An 18,507-nucleotide genomic window follows, 5' to 3' on the forward strand; every position below is an offset into this window, starting at 1 on the left:
AGCATGCAAGTCACGGAAGGTGAAGGTGACAGTACAGCTCTACTCGGCAATGGTTAGGCCTCAGCTGGAGTACTGTGTCCAGTTTTGGTCACCAATGAATGTATAGAAAGGATATAGAGAAACTGGGAAGGATGCAGAGGTGAGTGCCAAAGATGATCAAAGGGATGGAATGCAAACCATATGAGCAAAGGCTGAAGGAACTGGGCATGTTTAGTTTGGAAAAGAGGAGATTAAGGGGGCACATGATAGTGGTCTTCAAATATTGAAAAGCTGCCATAAAAAAGTAGAAAAGTTGTTCTCTCTTACCACAGAGGGCAGGACAAGAGGCAATGGGTTCAAACTACAGCATGGCAGATTTAGATTGAATCTCAGGAAAAACTGTAAGAACAGTAGGACAATGGAACAAACTGCCTGGGGAGGTCATGGAAGCTCCTTCACTGGAGGTTTTCAAAAGGAGGAGCCATCTGTCTTGGATGGTTTAGTCACAACAAATCCTGCATCTTGGCAGGGGGTTAACTAGATGACCCTTGTGGCCCCTTCTAACCCTATGGGTCTATGATTCTAATGAAGTGTAAAACAGAGTGTGTGGGATGGATTTAGCAAGAAAGGTAGAACTGATGATGAAGTGGTTCCAAAGGAACAGTGGGCATTTGATTGAAATGCAGTGCCAATTTCTGCAGAGTCGAGAGAGTTGCCAATTACCCAGAACAATATACAGCCAGTCATCATTTTAGCAGTTTACCAAGCTAGGTTCTTTACAAGTGGATTTCAGTCTACTGGGTTATTCAGGAATGCTCATTAACTAGGGCTTCTTAAAAATGTGTATCCTGATTTGTAAGGGAAAATGATCCCATCATTACCCATTTTTATCACACATCCATGGCAGTATGACAAGACACAATGTGTAGCTGAAGCTGTACAGATGCAGATCTAGTGTAAGCAGTTGCAAAATCATTGACTTCGGCTCCCTTGACCTTACTCCAGGTCTCACTCTGGCCCAGACTATGCAAAGATACTATATTATGTGTAACTGAGAAACAATTACCATAATTACATAAACCTACTTATCAAATTGATCTCTACTTGATTCTCTGCTTGCGCAGTGATTAGTTCAGAACCACAGCAGCGGGCTTTACACACACACACCCTCACTCTCACTCTCCTCCTCCCCCCTGCATGGAATAGAAGCTTGTCTCATCTGAGAATTGAGCCCAAGCCCTGGACGGGAGAGGTGGGGATTCTAAAGCCAGGATCCAGCACAGACATTCACTACCTGCATCCCACTTTTAATCTGCAGTTTTGATTCCAAACTGGAGCACAGTATGCATTGAGCTGAGAAACAACTAAACAAATCAGCATTCAGAGCAGAGACAAGAGAAGGGTCTTCTCACCTGTGCAGATGTGCTGTTGAGTTTCTGCAGGCCATTCTCCAGTCGCTCCATTTTTGCTGTCAGCTCCTTGCCCTTTTTAAATAACAAATTTTGGTAGAGTTTGATTTGCTCGAGGAATGACTTGGGTGTGGTGTAGTTATAGCGACGTTCATTGCTCAGATAAGACCGGGACATCTCATTGACACTTGTATGGACATAAGCCATAAACTTGCTTATTGAGTCTTTCACTGAAAGCTAAAATGAAAGAGACGATATTTTATACAAAACAAAAAGTAAGGAAATCTATTAATCATTGCCTTCTACTACAGCACAATTGACTGTGTAGCATCTCATTTGGGCTCTTCATTAATTTACTCTCTCTAGAATTTCTCCATTTGCTGTTACTTGTGCTCTACATTTGAACATACTGTACTGAGTAATTTTTATACCATTCATTTGTATATAATAACTCCCTTTTACTAATTAAATAAGAACAGTTCTGTAGAGAGAGGAAAATACATACTCATTAAAAGAGACGTTCTAGACAATATAACTCAACTAAATACTATGTAGAAAAGCTAAATGAATAAATCCATTTAGCTGTTAGTTGAGTATTAAGTAGACGTCAAACCGAGCTTCAAATGTATTTGCTCTAGAGAATACCTAAAAATTCCCAGACACATTTGCAGCAAAAGAAGTAAAGCTGTCTCTTTTGGTAGAGCGGAGGCTCTACTGTAACATTACTGGGAATTCAGTCTGAATGTACTGCTTACAGTAATAGCAGGTTGCTGCGGAAGCTGGGTGCTGACTGCACCACTGTGACTGAGTTACAGCCCTCTCTTGCAGAGGACTTCAGGCTGGGCTTGGATGCAGCAGCTTCTCACTTCTGCTAATGAAGCCAAGGCTACAGCCGCTCATGACTAGCTGATGAGATCACGGTGAGTGCACTGGGGCGCACAGGGTCCATCTTGGGCTGGAAGGACTCGCAGCTGACAGATCAGGAGCTGCAGAGTCAGCAGGGGTTACCTCTGTTGGAACCTCACCTCAATGTTCTCAGTTTCTTGCAGGAAGCGCAGGCTGACAGACTCCAATGCCTCTTGAGGCCACTCGTGGAACCAGTCTATCGCTGTGCAGTTCACCACAGCTGGGAATTTCCTGCTGCGAATTCTCAGCTTGTTACCAACGGGTGAGAAACAAAGAGCAACCTGAGGAGTAAGAAGAGGCAGGGCAGCAGGCGGGGAGGCACCTGACATAGCTGCAGCTTTGGGTTTTCCCTGTTGGGAGAATGACTCCCCGGGAGGATTTCAGAGTAAGATCAGGAGCCGCACCCAGAATGATCTCTTGAGCTTTGAGCCTTTGCGTCTTGGGCCAGTGCATCTGCAGTTGGAAATTCCATATAAAACAGGATAACCGAACAGCCAGCACTCCTTTCTCTCTGAAATAAAAGCAAACTGCTCCCCTGAAGTACTGCTATTGTAACACCAACAGACCCCGGTCGTCAGCTGGCGGGATTGAACCTGGGACCTCTAGAGCTAAATGCATGAGCCTCTATTGCATGAGCTAAAAGCCATATGGCGGTTAGCTAAGGCTGTAGAACAGACTCACTAATCTTTAAGTGGTCTCGGTGCCACTAAAGGGGACAGAGCACCACACCTAGGTGGTGTGTGGGTTACACTATGGTGTAATGGGCCAGAATCACCCTGCTGGCGGAACCTAGCAAACTTTCACTGTTACTCAATGCTGCATATTTAGGGCCTGGCTCTCATTTATACAGCACTCTGGCAGCATAAACGGGCCTTGAAATGGCTGTAAATAGATATAGACCTAGGGTGTGGAGTCGTGGAAAGGGACCGTAGCATCAGTGAGAATCAGGCCCTTTATCTACTGTATCTTGTTTCAGTATGGCTTACTGAGTATTCTCATCTAACTGGCTTTTACAAACTCTGTCTCTCATACACAGAGCAGTACACAATACTCCAAGATCCTATACGTGTCTATCTGAAGCTATGTAATCCAGTTTTTAATAACATGATCACCCACTACTTCAAAATAACACCAACATACTGTTCTTTCTACAGACTTAGATTTAGGTGTGTAGCCTCTTGCAGTTGTCTGTGTTACTCTCTGTGTGCCGGGCAAAGCTCCGGGCCCCAACCCTCAGGTACTGCCAAGCTATGCTCCATTATTAATTACTACTGTTGTTGTTAAATATTTGTATTCTCGTAGGAGCCCTAGTGATGGGCCAGAACCCCACTGTGCTAGATGCTGTACACATAGGCCTTGAGTGGGGGGAGGCAAAATGGCTGTACATATTGACATTTGCTCTCCTCCAGTCTGCTGTTCAGTCGGAGATCCACTCCTGTGCTGATCAAACCTGGGACACTTGATGTACAAGGCATGCTATAGTCTGCTTCTTGGTTTATTACACAGACTGCAGATTTCCATTATTAAATGCAGTAAAGAATTTAGCAACACTTAACAGCTGACCCCAGAACAGCTGTTCCCTATCATGTTGTTAATGAGAAAGAACAAGGAAATAGAAGCATGGAACCAAGTCTCAATGAATCAAAACACTCCTCCCTTAGTGGAAAATCCACCTATCCTTTGACCATAGGGTACATTTCCAGTGCAGGGCACTGGTCATGAGGGGACTCAGGTGACCCAAAGGAGCCATAACCTTGCCACAGATGCCCAGCAAAGATTCTTGTACCAGAGGGGAACATTCTGCTGGTGCAGCTGTTCCCCTACCTCCCACTTTCCTGGCCTAGAGGATGTGTCTGGGAGAGGGGGGCATGGAGCTCTGCTCTACCCTACCATAGCAACCCTGCACTAGGGGCAGTTAAGGACCTCAAGCAGTGGCACTATTTAATGCTGCCTGTCAGAAGCTTCACATTGCAGAGGGGCTGGGGCTGGCCCTCAGACACCTACGAGCTCTCTGATACTCCCCTTTCCGCTCCCGAACCAACTGGATCGAGCCTACATGCACAGCTGCCATTGACAAGCTGGGTGCCCAGTTCTCAAGCACCTCACTGAGCACGTCACTCAGACACAAACACAATGGTACAATATGGCCCAGGAGCTGGTTTACACCAACACACGTCAGGAAGCTCCTCACTCCCAGCCCTGTTTCACTGCCCTAGGGATGCTGCTGTACTCTAGCCTGGCTGTGTTCTCCGTCTCACTCTCTACCGCTGCTACCTGGTGGTGGTATCATTATTATTATTTATTACTATGACTGTTTCTGCAGAAGCAGCAGATGCCCCAAGCTGAGATGGAGGTTTTATTGTGTCAGGCGTGGTGCGTAGTAAGAGACATAGTTCCCACACCAGAGAGTTTGTGTGTGAGAGTGACACAGAGCGAGTCTCAACAGGAAGTGGGGCATTGAGCAGTGTCTGCAGGAGGTGTGCTTGCTTTCAACTTCCTGTTGCCGCTTAGCTCCGTATCCCACAGTGCTTTCTCTGGCAACGAGGAGGGCCCACCCTTTGGCAAGTCTTTAAACTGGGTTTTTATTTATTTTAGCAAGTTCAAATAACATGTGAGTGAGCTCTCAGCAGCATGTCTCTGTGTTCTGCATGTTCTAGGATCCCCTGAGCTCCCAATGTATTTACCACCTGTCCTCTCCAAGGCTGATAGCTTAAACAAAGCTGTAGCCAAAATTAGGCATATTTCCAAAAGATCTTCCGCAAACTTCTCAGGAATCATGTCTCCTACCATAGGATGCAGTGTGTGAAATGCTGAGTGCGTTTGTTTAGTTGTAGCAAAGTCAATATCGCACTTGTAATGTAAGGGTAGCCTCATTCTGACAAGGAAAAGACACACTTCTCTGGACAATAACACTGTTTAGCACTGATGCAACCTCTGCAGATGTAAAGTGATAATGAGTTGGAGTGAAACAAATTAATAAAAAAAAAAGAAAGAAGCCTTCCTATTGGGTAATAATTGGATTTATTGTATGATGACCTAATGTCCAACTTGCAGGCACAAAGATTAAGGAAGTTGCCTGATATTCTAGCAGGAGTCATTTCCCTATGCAATTCTACCTCCCAATCAAATAAGAAACCTAGGGACATTAAAACCCAAAGAGTCTCAAAATGAATATCAGATTCCCCCCCACACCCCGCCATGTCAGATTGGGGTCTCTTTATTTATAAGACCTTCCAGATTTGAGAAGTTGTGCTGTAGGTAGAAGAAACACGTTAGAGCTGAAATGTCAAAACTCATCTCTAGTCTAGATGCCACGGCCCATATGACTGAAGACAGCTGATTTGAGTTCTCATAGCTGCAAAGCATCAAGTTACCAGGCTTATATGAGGTTAAGATGGAACCCTTTGCCTAGATTTTCCAAGAAGCATTCAAGGATTTAGCCATGTGACTCCAGGGCTAAATCCCAATATACCACCTAAAAAATGGAAAGGCTTATGGTATTTTAGCAGAGGTCTGTGGGGAAAATCATCATTTTGGGGGAGTGAGAGATTGTGTTTAATTAAATATGGAAAAATGTAAAAAAAATGTCTTTAAGGAAATGTTATCAGTCACTGTTTGTCTTCTTACTAGTTCAATATGTTAAAAATATTGGACAGAAATTCCTAATCATCATATTACTATACAAAGGTACGGTGTGCAATTATCAGAGGTGGTATGTTCCTTCAATTGAAGCGCTGTTTGGTGTGTTGGACAATTCAGGTATTCATAGACTTTAAGGCCAGAAGGGACTATTAGATCACCTAGTCTGACTGCCTGTATACACAGGCCATGGAATTTCACTCTGTAGGGTTACCCCTGCATTGAGCCCAAGGGTAGGGATGCAAATTCTCCTGGGCATAGTCTTACCTTTAGCTGTCGTCGAACACGGTCTATGAAGAATTTCCAGCAGGTTTCCCTGGTGTCCACCAGTCCTTGGCTTTTGACTTCGTTTCTCACACTGCTGATGATGTTTTCAACTTCATCATCAGGGAAAAGATCAGGAATTTCACCTGGGGAAAACGGGATCACACTTTTACAAACTAACAAGCAAACTGGAATTTTTACCTTGATGGTATAAGTTGTGTGTGGAGCAGAGCTCTCATACAGACTAGGTCACTGGATTCCATAGCACAGATTCAAGCAAGCCTCTCTCATCAAATTGGAGATGATATAGGAGCAGGCCACATCTGCCCACGAACAGCTGATTTACTGGCAATTAATTAAACCAACTTTCCCACAACCTTAAAACAAGCAGAAGTTGAAAGTACTTTCTAATCTCAGAATCAGAATATAGCAACTGATTGGCTTTCTGATTTACTCTACTATTTAGATTTCAGTAAATCTAATCCCCAATAAGGCCTTACACAACAGTGAATCATTTCAGTTTTGCAAAGTAATTTGTTACATAGGCAAGTTCTGCAGCTCTTCAAAAATGCCATCTGCAGCTGTATTCAAATAAATGACAGATCACTATGGTTAAAAAGCTAATGGTACATTCAGTTAATTGCCAACACTGTATGCATGCAAACAGAATTGTAGTGATTCCTTACTTTACTACTTCCTAATTTATCTCCTTCTGACCCCCGTCTGGACTGAAAAGATCATTATCTTATCAGATTGCTGAAAATCTGAGCTTTATTTGGTATTAACAATTGAGAGGGAAAACAGCAGGTGATCAGAAACCAGCAAAATGTTACTCCTCTTTATTAAGTTATGATGATAAATACAACAAATAAAACAAACAAACATACATAAAACATGCAACCAATTAGAAGCAAGCAGCCAAGTCAACCAATCAGAAAACATCCTTTCCCACTGAGCTGCTACAGACATTGCCTTGAAAAGTCACAAGTTATCTACAGTTATGGCCTCATTTAAGGTTGCCAGGTGTCCGGATTTCGACCAGAACACCAGGTCGAAAAGGGACCCTTAAAACGTCCGGTCAGCGGCACATTGGGGCTAAGGCAGGCTCCCTGCCTGCCCTGGCTCCGCACAGCTCCTGGAACCAGCCGGCATGTCCCTGCGGCCCCTAGGCACAGGTGTGATCAGGGAAGTGCCCCGCACTGCCCCAGCCCTGAGCGCCGGCTCCGCAGCGCCCACTGGCTAGGAACCATGGCCAATAGGAGCTGTGGTGGCAGTGCCTGTGGGCAGGTGCAGCGCCTGTGGGCAGGTGCAGCGCGCACCACACAGAGCTGCCTGGCTGTGCCTGCACCTAGGAACCGGACATGCCAGTCACTTCTGAAGCAGCACAGAGCCAGGGTAGGCAGGAAGCCTGACTTAGCCCTGCTGCACCTCTGACCGGTAGCTGCCTGAGGTAAGCACCGCTTGGCCGAAGCCCGCACACCCACCCCAACCCTCTGCCCCAGGTCAGAACCCCCTCCCGCATCCTAACTCCCTCCCAGGGCCCGCACCCCACACCCAACCCCCCTACCCCAGCCCTGAGCCCCCTCCTGCACCCAAACTCCCTCCTGGAGCCCGTACCCCCTCCCGCACTTCAACCCCCTGCCCCGCCCTGAGCCCCCTCCTGCACCCCAAACCCCTCATCTCCAGCCCCACCCCAGAGCCCACACCAGACAGAGCCCACTCCCACGCGCAAAACCCCTTGGTCCCAGCCCAGAGCCCCCTTCTGCATCCCAAACCCCTCAGCCCCTGCCCCAGCCCAGAGGCCGTAACCCCAGCTGGAGCTCTCACCCCCTCCTGCACCCCAAACCCCTGGCCCAGCCTGGAGCCTGCTCCCGCACCCTGAACACCTAATTTCTGGCCTCACCCTGGAGCCTGCACCCCCAGCTGTAGCCCTCACCCCCTCCCACACCCCAATGCCCTGCCCCAGCCCAGTGAAAGTGAGTGAGGGTGGGGGAGAGCGAGCGATGGAGGGAGGGGGGCTGGACTGAGAGAGGGCAGGGCCTCAGAGAAGGGGTGGGACAGGAGCAGGGCCTCGGGGAAGGGCAGGGCAGGGGTGGAGCAGGGGTGTTTGGTTTTGTGCAATTATAAAGTTGGCAGCCCTAGCCTCATGGGGTCTGAGATACCAAGGTATTTCCTTGTACCTAGAATAGGGGATAACCCCTGCATCCCCATTTCCACATGAGGTAACTCTGGGGAAATACAGGCCTTCAAAAGCAAACATAATATCATCCTAATGCCACAGAAACAGGATCTATCCCTTCTCCAGTCACTGGAGCCAGCAGGCCTTCTAAGCCAGTGACACATAACCACGGACCAGAGGGGAGAAAAGGTTAAGTATAGGTAGTCTTCGGACGAACGACACAATCGGTTCCTGAAAATTGTTTCTTAAGTCGAAACGTCATAACTCGGAACCGCAATCCACTGTCAGGGGACCGATCGTCGTAAAGTCGAAACCAATTGTAAGTCGAATCAGGGTGTCAATTCAGAAACATTGTAAGTGCCGTTCGTCATAAGTCGAACGTCGCAAAGTCGAGGACTGCCTGTATACACTTCGAGCTGGATGCATATCTGCACTAGCTCTCATTGAACTAGTGTGCTAGAAATAGAAGTGTAGCTGCTGCTGTAGTGCATGTGCCAGAATGGGCCAGCCACCTGAGCAGCTACCTAGGGTCCCAGCCGGGACTGTATTTGGGGCGGCTAGCCCCTCCCTCCGCTCATGCCTCTGCAGCTACACTGCTATTTTTAGCACGTTAGCTTGATCAAAGTTAGTGTGGGTATGTCTATCTGAGCTGGGAATGACGCCCCCATGCCCTTAGGTAGCCTGGCCCTCCTTGGTCGTAACTATCTCCAGGATCGCAAGCAGCTTTCTCATACATGTATAAAGACAGACAGACAGACAGACAAACACACACACACACACTCTAAGGGAAAACAAAGAAAGCTCCACTTTGACTAAGGCAGAGAATAAGCAGGAAAGCACCAGGCCTTCCTCTTCCTTCTATGTACTTCCAGTGGGTGGCCACAACATCCGCCCCTCCTCACTTATCCTCCCCCGTTTTAAGCAAGGAAGGGTGAAACAGACATGGGCAAGCAAAGGGGAAAAAGGAGAAGGGGGATACAATCCAGATTGCCACCCTAGACAGATGGTGAATGGTGGAAGGAGCCCACTCTGCCCTGCCTTGGTCTGATGGAGAGGGAGGTCTGATCTCATGGGTCCTTCTAAGCAAATAAAAATAATTCCATGTAAGGAGCCAAAGGACCTCATAAACCCATTATACCACCCCATCAAAGTCCTCACTGATCAGCTAGCACTGACTTGCTGTCAGAAAGATCATGTCTTCATCTAAGAGCAGACCCACTGAAGCAAACGGGCAGCCCTCTGGTGACTGGAAGGGAAACAGAAAACTGTAAGAGAGGCTGTGTGGGCCTCCTCCATGCTGACAGGCACGTACAGTGCTGTAATTAGGGCTGGGGGATGCTCATGTTGTCCCCGCAGGAGGGCAGCACATGGGGTTGCTGGGGGAACTACACACAACACACAATTTACCCAGCAAATTAAACCCCTCTTCCTGGTTAGGAATTATCCACAAACAATCTCTGGCATCTGCAAATTCATTTGCTGTTCAGATTGTTTGAAAGTGGTATGAACATACTTCAGCCAGTGGGCTGTTCACAAACTTTGCTTCAGCTATGAATGCAATACTAATATTCTATGTCAACTCTTGATTATTCACTGTTTGTGGTGTATTATTGGTCATCTGAGTCCTTGTATTGCTTCTGTGCTCTGCTAAGCTAACCAGGAGTGAGGTGAAATGCAAATGCTGAATTCACATGCAAATGTCATGGTCTGCACAGAAATCAGGGTATTCATGGGAAGAACAGCTATTCTCCAAGCACAAAAAACCCCAGCCACACAAATGTGTCTAGAAAAATTAACAAGAAAGGAACGTGACTGGACTGAACAGCTATCTGACATTCAAACACGTGGTCTTTCAATGGCTTTGCATTAGTCACCCAGCTCTGGCAAACAGTGAAGTCAAATTCTGTAACCAGGACTAGTGGGAGTTATGTCATACCACTAAACTGCCTCTCATAGGGATGGACACTGCACATCCTTCAATGAAACACTTCCTCTGACTCCACACTCCACTAGCATATTGCCCCACACAGAAGTGACTTAGCAATTATAAGTAGAATTAAAGAGCTATGAAAGTAGGGTGCAAACTAACTGACTGGGTCATAGACATCTGAGAAGGCCAAAATCTACTAGCTGGTGGAGTTCGTCTCTGCTAAGAAGATCTGAGCACTGCTTTCTTCCTTGGGGTTTAATTTACAAATTGTGTAGCTTACTTTGTTTAGTTATCATTTTAAGCAAATGTTACAATCTCTTCTATGGAACAGCTGCAGACATCACTATGTGCACATTTATATGGGAAAGGAGAACGGAAATAAAGTCAATGAGATGCATACCTGAAGCTAACAAGTCATTTACCAGCACTAAGAACCTTTCATCAGCCACCTGGGCATCAGTCATAAGGAATACAGTGCCAACATTCTTCACTCCAGTTTTAATATACTGGTTTGCCAAGTCTGCCTGTAGATTGAAAGGAAAGTAAGTAAGGAGTTTGTGTTCATCTACTGCAAAGTCTCGGTCACAAAGTGTGTTTTCATTGGGGACATTTCAGGCAGGATGTTGCCTATTCAAAATCTTCTGATTAACTGAAAACAAAACAATCAGAATTAATTAGCATGAAGCTTGTTCTTTATATCTTCTCCACTTTATGGCAGAACATTTCCAAGGATACTGCTAGTATTAATTTATTATTATTATTATTACTTGCTAAGCATTGACAACTTGTTCTATGCTGTACAAAAGACAAATAAAAAGACAGACCCTGAGAAAACTGAGACACAAAATACAACATCATTTTCTAATCATTTTAGTCAGGAAATGATCTTTTTAAAACTTTCTGATTGGAGACAGGGCATTTAAAAATCACGGATTATTGCTGAAGATGGAGCACTGTTGCTATTTCTGTTAAACGTGGATGGTAGAATCCCTGATTAGTTTGAAGTGTAGATCGTGCCAGATTGCAGAGACCTTTCTAGACAGTGATCTGCTGCTGGTGGCTGCTGCCACAATATTTAAAGTGTTGTGTTGCACAATTATGGAATACATTGAATCATATATGTGAGATGATTTTAGTGGCTGGATATGCTGTTCTTTCTGTCCCTGTTCTCTACTTCTCCCTTTTTATTTCAGTAATTCAGCACGGCGTGTTCACAACACACTGTGCAGCTGAGTGAAGGAGCCTCAGTTAAGGACTTATATTCTGCCCACAGAGTAGCGAGACCATAAGAATGTTGTGAAAAAATTTCTTTTCCACTGCATCATTTCTTCTCCCCTGTGGAGGGCATACTGGGAATATTTTTGATAGGACTAGTTAACTGTGCTGTTTTCCTTCCTTCATCCCTTTCCTTCAGAAAGCACACAAGTGCAAATAGATTCTGCCAAGCATTTCTGATCACATTCGTGAGAAGGGCTCAATTACTATCGCGAAGTCACATGAGCCCTTTATCAGACTCATAGACTTTAAGGCCAGAAGGGATCATCATGATCATCTAGTCTGACCTCCTGCAGATTGCAGGCCACAGAACTTCATCTACCCGCTCCTATAACAGATCCCTAACTTATGGCTGAGTTACTGAAATCCTCAAATCACAGTTTAAAGACTTCAAGTTACAGAGAATCCACCATTTACTCTAGTTTAAACCTGCAAGTGACCCAGGCCGCACGCTGCAGAGGCAGGAGAAAAAACCCCAGGGTCTCTGCCAATCTGACCCAGGGGAAAATTCCTTCCCGATCCAAAATGTGACGATCAGTTAGACCCTGAGCATATGGACAAGACCCACCAGGCAGACACCTGGGAAAGAATTCTCTGTAGTAACTCAGAGCCCTCCCTATCTAATGTCCTTTCTCCAGCCATTGGAGATTTTTGCTACTGGCAGTCGCCAATGGGCCACATGCTATTGCAGACAGTCTCATCATACCCCTCCATAAACTTAGCAAGCTCAGTCTTGAAGCCAGTTAGGTTTTTTTGTCCTCACTGCTCCCCTTGATAAGCAGTTCCAGAACTTCACTCCTCTGATGGTTAGAAACCGTCACCCAATTTCAAGCCTATACTTGTTGATGGCCAGTTTATATCCATTTGTTCTTCTGTCAACAATGATACTTAACTTAAATAACTCCTCTCCCTCCCTGGTATTTATCCCTCTGATGTTTTTATAGAGAGCAATCATATCTCCCCTCAGCCTTCTTTTGGTTAGGCTAAGCCACACTTCAGTAGCGGGCAAATTGGTTGAAAGTATCGTAAAGAACAAAATTGTCAGACACATAGATGAACATAATTTGTTGGGAAATAGTCAACATGTTTTTTGTAAAGGGAAATCATACCTCACCAGTCTACCAGAATTCTTTGAGGTGGTCAACAAGCATGCGGACAAAGGAGACTCAGTGGATATAGTGTATTTAGATTTTCAGAAAGCCTTTGACAAGTTCCCTCACCAAAGGCTCTTAAGCAAAATAAGCAGTCATGGCATAAAAGGGAAGGTTCTCTCATGGATTGGTAACTGGTTAAAAGATAGGAAACAAAGGGTAGGAATAAATGGTCCGTTTTCAGAATGGAGAGAGTTAAACAGTGATATCCCTCAGGGGTCTGTACTGGGACCAGTCCTATTCAACATATTCATAAATGATATGAAAAAGGGGTAAACAGTGAGGTGCAAAATTTGCAGATGATACAAAACTACTCAAGATAGTTAAGTCCCAGGCAGACTGCGAAGATCTACAAAAGGATCTCACAAAACTGGGTGACTGGGCAACAAAATGGCAGGTGAAATTTAATGTTGATAAATGCAAAGTAATGCACATTGGAAAACATAATCCTAACTATACATATACAATGATGAGGTCTAAATTAGCTGTTACCACTCAAGAGAGAGATCTTGGAGTCATTGTGGATAGTTCTCTGAAATCATCCACTCAATGTGCAGCGGCAGTCAAAAAAGCTACCAGAATGTTGGGAATCATCAAGAAAGGGATATATAATAAGACAGAAAATATCATATTGCCTCTATATAAATCCATGGTACACCCACACCTTGAATACTGCATGCAGATGTGATCACCCCATCTCAAAAAAGATATCTTGGAATTGGAAAAGGTTCATAAAAGGGCAACAAAAATGATTAGGGGTATAGAACGACTTCCATATGAGGAGAGATTAATAAGACTGTGACTTTTCAGCTTGGAAAAGAGGCGACTAAGAGGGGATATGATAGAGGTCTATAAAATCATGAGTGGTATAGAGAAAGTAAATAAGGAAGTGTTATTTACTCCTCCTCATAATACAAGAACAAGGGGCCACCAAATGAAATTAATAGGTAGCAGGTTTAAAACAATGACAAAAAAGTATTTTTTCACACAATGCACTGTCAACCTCTGGAACTCCTTGCCAGAGGGTGTTGTGAAGGTCAATACTATAATGGGGTTCAAAAGGGAGCTAGATAGATTCATGGAAGATAGGTCCATCAATGGCTATTAGCAAGGATGGGCAGAAATGGTGTCCCTAGCCTCTGTTTGCCAGAAGCTGGGATTGGGTGACAGGGCCTGGATCACTTGACAATAATCTGTCTGTTCATTCCCTTTGGGGCACCTGGCATTGGCCACTGTCAGAGGACAGGATACTGGGCTTGATGGACCTTTGGTCTGACCCAGTATGGCCATTCTTATGTTCTTATGTAAACAAGTCACGCTCTTTGTGTCTTCTCTTATAAGATAGGGTGATCAGAGGAATGGAAAACCTATTAGCACTTCTCTGCACCTGTTCCAGTTTGAATTCATCTTTCTTAAACATGGGAGACCAGCACTGCACACAGTATTCCAGATGAGGTCTCACCAATGCCTGGTGTAATGGTACTAACACTTCCCTGTCTCTGCTGGAAATACCTTGTCTAATGCATCCTAGGACTGCATTAGCCTTTTCCACAGCAGCATCACATTGACAGCTTATGGTCATCCTGTGATCTCCTATTCATGTACATGTATTCATGCTAGCTCTCATCAGGCTCGTGTGAATACAAATATCAGTGCAGCCACAGTAGGACGGGGAGCAGCAGCAGTGCCGTGATGGGTACAAAAGCAGTGGGGATATACTCAGCATGGCTCAGCCATGCCTCTGCTGCTACCCGTGCTACATTGCTATTTATACTTGCACTAGCTCAATCAGAGCTAGCGCACATGTGTGTACACAAATTGGGGTATCACACCCCTAGCTTGTACTGTAGACACAGCCTAAGGTACAGGGTTTCCCCCATTACCATGGTACCTGAGGACCACACAATCTTCAATGTATGTATCCTCCCAAACCCCACAATGCAGGGCATGGCTATTATCCCTGTTGTACAGAGGGCGAACTGCAGCACAGAGAGACTATCTGACTTACACAAGCTCTCACAGGGAGGTTGTGGTAGGGCAGGGACTTGAACCCAGGTGTCCTAGCCCTAGGCTAGTGCCCCAGCCACTGGACTATCCTTCCTCCCCTTTTCAGAGTGTCTGCCTCACAATTATGAACGTAAAATAACACTATTATTATAAATAACCAGCTGAGGTGGTAGGAAAAAAAAACTCAGAATCACAGTGACAGTAATAGCAAAAGCTGTCACTGTGATTCTGAGTTTTTTTTCCTACCACCTCAGCTGGCCTTTCCCATTAGTTCATGTGAACAGAATACAGTAGGAATAGAAGGGTGCTCAGGATAGTACATTGCTTTTGAAATGCATTTAGAACTTCAGTAGGCAAATATGGTTCCACCAAACACAGTCAGTTGTTACATTTGCTATAGAATACCTAGAATAAGTGAATTATAACAATGTTAAGGGCCAATGGCAGACTGAGCCATCTTGCTGTTCTAGACCCAAGAAAAAATAATCAAACAGTATTTCATAAATACTGGAGATCAGCACCAAATTATCCCAGGAACCTTTTCACGGGTGGAACTGAATGGGTGAAAATAGATAGGCTCAGGATGATTACACAGACATGTCAAAAAGCAAGACAAACAAACTGATCAGTGCTGCAAAGTTATCTGAAGGGAGAAGATGATGTAACATTAAATAAAAACTCCAGTGATTCCTCATAATACATTTGATTATTAAATAAACGTTGTCTAAAAGTCAAATCTTGCATTCCACTAAAGTAAATTACCCTAAATAAGAAAGCAAATGCATTTAAATATGAGCTTTCAAAACTTGGTAGAGATTTGCTGATGATTTGCTATCGCCAGAGCTATAACTGGCCTCTCAGTGGAAGCTGTTCATTCCAGCATGAGCCCCAGTCTGATGATGAAGGACAGGACTTGGACAACGTAGCTCCAGTTTGCCTTGGTGGGAAAGCAAGGAGACATTGCAAAACCAAGTTCTACATCATTTACCAGCAACTAAAACATTTATAAATCCTTCCATTTGCATCAAACAAAACTGTCTCACAGCTTCCAATTCACTGTTTACCAGAAAATGTATTGTCAAGATCCATGTGCTGTTTACAACTCTTATAGCCTCCAGGAAGTGGGAGATGGACTGGATATGACTTAATAAATCTCTCCCACCTCTAGCTACATCATTCCATAGTAGTATCAGAGGGGTAGCCGTGTTAGTCTGAATCTGTAAAAAGCAACAGAGGGTCCTGTGGCACACCTCTGATACTTGACACCATGCAAGGCACTGCATTTAGCCGTATGGAATGGAAATCTATCAACCTCATGAAGATTCTGTTAGTCTTAAAGGTGCCACAGGACCCTCTGTTGCTTATTCCATAGTAGGTTACTCCTGGGTTCATTAAGTATTCTTTTTATTGTCTTAAAAATAGTAATAATTTATTATATTAATCATTATCATCGACTCTCTATAGCCCTTTCCAGGTACAAAGCCGTGAGCAAACATTAACTGATGATTTTTGGAGAGAATGACCATTCTTTGCGATCCAAGTGGAATCTCTTTTCATTTACACTGGAGGTTTCTCCAACACATAGAAAAGACAAAGCTCTGTGTGGAAGAAGTACAAGTTTCTGTTTCCTCTCCCTTCCCACCATTCAACACCACCTACCTTCAGGTCAGGGATTCCATAGCCTTTCCTCAGCGTGATCTGGAAAACCTCCAGTGAGCTAATGAAAGCTGCAAGTCTTGTCAGGCTCTGCTTGCCGCTTCCACCTACCCCAACCAATAGGGCATTTCCTCTGGGGGATTCTAAGATACGATTGATGCGGCAACTAAATTGAAGCAAACAGAATCTCTGGTCACGAAGACTTTTTTCCATATGGAGCATTTCAATACATATTTTACTGAGTAACAAATTAGATTGAGAATAGGAGCAGAATCACAGCAACACTGCCAATCTAAGGGGCACGTTTGCAGTTGATACTCTTCGGGTGAGATCTGTAGTAAACAACACAACCAACCAGTTAATGGTTCTATGGCAATTCAGAGCTTCCCATCTCGGTTATTTCTGGATTCGTATGCTGTGTTATGATGTTCAGGAACATCTTACAGTAAAGATCAGTCCCCATTTACATGGAACATGGGTCAAACCAGACTAAATTGCTGTGTAAATGTGCTCTAATTAGTCCCTCTAGTAGATATTTCCTCTCAGAAAATGTCCAAGGATCCACATTAACCATGGGCTTGATGACATTGGTGAGCTATTAGTCACATGAGGAGTCCCATTATGTATTATTAATATCTTCATATATCTAGATCAGTGTAAATCCCTTCTAGGAAAGCTCTGTCAATATTTATTCCTTATCAAAACGACTAATTCTTTAAGGGCAGATTCTGTCACCCTTGCTCACACTGACACATAGAGTAGTCTCACCAATGACATGCACAAGGATGGGGCACTAAATAAAGATTCATTGATTATAAGGGCAGATCACTGTGATCTGAGCACCAATGTAACAAAGGCCAGAGGTCGTCCTTGAGTTAATTCCTGTTTCCACTAGACTATATCCTTCAGAAAAAAGTGTGCTAACAAAGAAGAGTGAACTAATCGTGTGAAGATGACACATTTCTGAGAACATTCAACAGGAAATATTGTAGAAGTAAATCACTCCCAGTAGGGGAGGGGAAAATCTCACTCACTAGCCAGAGTTTAGATCCCAGTGCAGTGATTAACATGGCCATGGGGCCTGTGATGTCACTATTTCACTGAAAGCGAAACGACACAAGCTGCTTTGGGGCATGTCCCAGAAGCTAACTGATAGCAAGGGTCCAGAGGCATGCCTATCCCACCTGGCATGCACAGTGAGAAACAATAGAGAGATTCTCTGGAAACAGTTCCATTGTCTGCCTACATATATGTCTGGGCCTTAATTTCCATACAACAAAGCCAACAGGATAAAATACTGATTTCTAACTGTTTGCAATCAGTTGGGACCTTTCTTTTGAAGATTTAGACGTGCTGTTATCCCACTTTTCATTCAAGTAGCTAAGAACACAATGAAAGCACCAGCCATTTTTGTTTCTCTCCAAAGAAACTTTAACTACTTGTAGTTCATATTCCATCAGTTCTCTCTCCCAGACACATCTTGAATATGAGAATAATTCATTTGCATTTTAAATAAGGTCGGGATGCCATGAGACGCCCTCACTGGCCTCAGCTAGCCTACTTGTTTAATTTCATTTCTCATCAGGTTCTTCATTGCTTTCAGAGCAATAAGCAAAACTCTGATAAAAAACAGTAATTATGAAAGTATAGGTGTGCGGGTAAGGCCACAGAAATATTTAGTGATTAGCACAGATGGATTTGAACTCTTGAACAACTTGGTGATTTAGCCACTAACTGTATTTAACTCCTGAAGTTTAGGAATCAAATCTTGGGTCAGGACTAACAGCTCATATTTGTGGAACTGTCTGACAGACCGTCTGCGGGTATAAAGGAGGAGGGGAGCAAGGAGGAATGTGAAAACAAACTTTAAAATTCAGAGCTTTTTCTCTCAATCTTTTACAATATTTAGGGGGAGGCTGCAATCAGATTTGGTCCAGCAAGTCCTCTCTGGTGCACAGGGAGCACACAAGAGAAAATGACAGAGACAACATTTACATCACAATCTGAAAAAATTCTAATACTCAGAGTGCTTGTGTGTGTCTGCCTTATGCATAGAATACAAAATCAAGTACAGTTTGATGATCCAAGCAAGCCTTTGCTGAAGATAAACTG

The 18,507-nt window shown here is 44.2% G+C and overlaps 1 protein-coding gene across 1 annotated transcript in view; it reads right to left on the reverse strand.

Annotated features, from left to right (window-relative positions):
- DNAH9 (dynein axonemal heavy chain 9) overlaps nucleotides 1-18,507 on the reverse strand; it is a 374,844-nt gene that overhangs the window by 188,774 nt on the left and 167,563 nt on the right. The window contains exons 44-48 of the mRNA XM_026654587.1: nucleotides 16,399-16,561; nucleotides 10,707-10,830; nucleotides 6,201-6,343; nucleotides 2,414-2,575; nucleotides 1,392-1,625 (exon numbers count right to left, since the gene is read on the reverse strand). Coding sequence (XP_026510372.1) covers nucleotides 1,392-1,625; nucleotides 2,414-2,575; nucleotides 6,201-6,343; nucleotides 10,707-10,830; nucleotides 16,399-16,561 — 826 coding nt within the window. The remainder of the gene's footprint in view (nucleotides 1-1,391; nucleotides 1,626-2,413; nucleotides 2,576-6,200; nucleotides 6,344-10,706; nucleotides 10,831-16,398; nucleotides 16,562-18,507) is intronic.

Source organism: Terrapene carolina, unplaced genomic scaffold, assembly GCF_002925995.2.
Source record: "Terrapene carolina triunguis isolate 2854851 unplaced genomic scaffold, T_m_triunguis-2.0 Scaffold192, whole genome shotgun sequence".
NCBI lineage: Eukaryota > Metazoa > Chordata > Testudines > Emydidae > Terrapene > Terrapene triunguis.